The following is a 2,532-nucleotide window of genomic DNA, read 5'->3' as shown; positions in this document are numbered from 1 at the left end:
TAAATACTGACATATTCCCTGGAGACACACCCCTGTAAATACTGACACATTCCCTGGGGATTCCCCCTGTAAATACTGACACATTCCCCGGGGATTCCCCCTGTAAATACTGATGCATTCCCGTCTCTCCCCGGTGCTTGCCTCCCCCGGTGTTCCCCTCTCTCCTTGACGTTCCCTCTCTCCCCTGCATTGCCCCTCTCTCCCTTTCACCCAGCACTCCCTCTCACATCCCCGGCATTCCCCTGTCTGCCCGGTGCATCCTATCTGCCCAGCGCTAACTTTCACCCTGGCGTTCCCCTCTCTGCCCAGCATTCCCTGTCTCCCCAGCATCCTCCCCTTCTCCCTAGCGTGCCCCCTACTCAGCATTCCTCTCCCTCTCTCTCCCTCTCCCTCACCCACATGACCCCCGGCACTCTGCTCTCTGCCCATCATTCCCTGCCTCTCACTGTGTCTCTGTCTCTGTTAACTGAACTTATTGTTCCCCCCCGCCTCTCTGCAGCAGGCACAGACCACTCCGGGCCCACGGATCAAGCACGTGTGTCGGCGTGCCGCAGTGGCATTGGGTAAACCGCGGGCAATGGTTCCCGTCGACATCCCGCGGCTCAGTGCCCTGCCCATGCATGAGCGAGGCAGCATCATGACTACACCAATGGACGGTGAGTGAGTGGGGAGCTGGTGGGTGGAGGGGGCAGGTACAGAGGGTGGAGGGGACAGTTCCAGGAGCTGGGGGGAAGTTAACAGGGGGAGGGAACCGGGGCTGCAGGGTGGTTTCGGCTTTCTCACTTCGCCCCCCCCCCCCCCCCCACTTCTGACCCCTTCCCCCATTCTCCCCCGTCTCTCCCCCTCTCTCAAACCCCTCTCTCTTCCCCCTCCCCCTCCCCCCCCCCCCCCATCTCTCCCTCCCCCCCCCCTGCCCCCCCCCCCCCCATCTATCGCCACCTCTCTCTCCGTCTCCCCTTCTCTCTGTCCACACCCCCCTCTCAAATTGCTATAGCCCACTCTTTCCGTCTCTTCCCCCACCCCTCCACCGTAGTGCCCCCCGCTCTCCACCACACTCTCGTCTTTTTCTGAAGAAGGATCCCGACCCGAAATGTCAGCTTTCCTGCTCCTCTGATGCTGGCTGGGCCTGCTGTGCTCCTCCAGCCCCACACCGTGTTATCTGTCCCTAACCTACGTTGCTGTCGGCTGCTCTTCACCTCATCTGCTATCGTGCTTGCTTGTCTGTCCATGCCCTCTCTCGACCGCGCCCCCTCTTGACTGCGCCCGCTCGATCGTGCCCGTTCTCGATCGCACATGCTATCATTCATGCCTGCTTCTGTTCTCACCCATTCCCATTCACACCCGCTGACCATCATGTCTGCTCCGGTTTGCACCTGCTGTCATTCTCCTGCCGTGTCCTCATGCGCTCTCATTCATGCCCATGGTCGATTGTACCTGCTGTGGCTCGCACCCGCTCTGGTTCCCTCGCCCTGTCCTCATACACTCTCGTTCACACGTTCTGTCACCTTGTCCTCGTGCCCCCTCTACCTCACCCGTTCTTGTTCATGCCTGCCATTGCCTGCTGTCTTGCCCTGGCCTTCTGTGTCACACTGACCCCCGCTTTCTCTGTCTCCCCGTTGCAGCGGACACCTCGTCCTCCGAGCCTGAGAGCCCGGTGCCCGTGCTGTCTGCCGTGAAGACCGAGAGGGAGGCGGAAGGGATGCCCGAGGTGACCGAGGCTCTGCTGCCGACTCCGGTGGAGGAAGAGGCCAAGCCGCCCCTGGCCATTGGCCAGCCCAAACGCCGTGGGAACCGGTGCGGCAGCTGCAAAGGGTGCCGTAACCTTGCCGATTGCGGCAAGTGCGTTAACTGCCTGGACAAGCCCAAGTTCGGCGGCCGCAACACCAAGAAGCAGTGCTGTGTGTAAGTACGTTCCCGCTCGCTGGAGCGACGAGGCCTTCTCTAGTCACATATCCACTCTCCGTCCTCCCTGTGAGCTTCGTGCCGTCTGTCCAAGTTACTGAGAGTCAGGTGCGCTGCCCAAAACGGAGCGTTCAAACAGAGTTCTCGTAACCAGTCCCGTCAGCCCGTTATGTGAATCTGACAAAAGACTCGAAAAGGGAAAATGTTTGTGGGGGTGGGTGGTGGGCAGACGCAGAATCATGAAGGAACGATTGGACTCCTGCCTCTCTGGTGTCTACCACCCCGCTTTGGAAGCTGCACAGCTGATCGAGAGCTTCCATTCTGCGAGTCGGCTCCCTGCTGTAATGTGGAAGCTCGATGGTGCACAGCACAATCCCACAAACAGGCAATGGGATAACTTAGAGCGAGTGGGATTTGTTCAGGAATTGTCACGGGGGAACAGGAGTAAACGGGGCAGTGGGATTGGTTTGGGGATTGACACAGGGCTACGGGGAAAGAGTGAGATCGATGCAGGGCTGTGGGGAGAGAGTGGGACTGACACTGGGCTGTGGGGAGAGAGTGGGACTGACACTGGGCTATAGGGAGAGAGTGGGACTGACGCAGGGCTGTGGGGAGAGAGTGGGACTGACG

General features: G+C 60.0%; 1 protein-coding gene across 1 annotated transcript in view; it reads left to right on the top strand.

Annotated features, from left to right (window-relative positions):
- The window catches only part of LOC125487939 (histone-lysine N-methyltransferase 2B-like), an 11,810-nt gene that overhangs the window by 2,251 nt on the left and 7,027 nt on the right, over positions 1 to 2,532 (top strand). Inside the window, exons 3-4 of the mRNA XM_048620600.1 lie at positions 500 to 656; positions 1,623 to 1,902. Of these exons, the coding sequence (XP_048476557.1) occupies positions 500 to 656; positions 1,623 to 1,902 (437 nt within the window). The remainder of the gene's footprint in view (positions 1 to 499; positions 657 to 1,622; positions 1,903 to 2,532) is intronic.

The sequence above is a fragment of the Rhincodon typus genome, chromosome 47 (genome assembly GCF_021869965.1).
Source record: "Rhincodon typus isolate 14 chromosome 47, sRhiTyp1.1, whole genome shotgun sequence".
In the NCBI taxonomy this organism is placed as follows: Eukaryota; Metazoa; Chordata; class Chondrichthyes; order Orectolobiformes; family Rhincodontidae; genus Rhincodon; species Rhincodon typus.
Note: the sequence above shows the minus strand (reverse complement) of the source record. Positions and strands in the feature narration are given on the sequence as shown.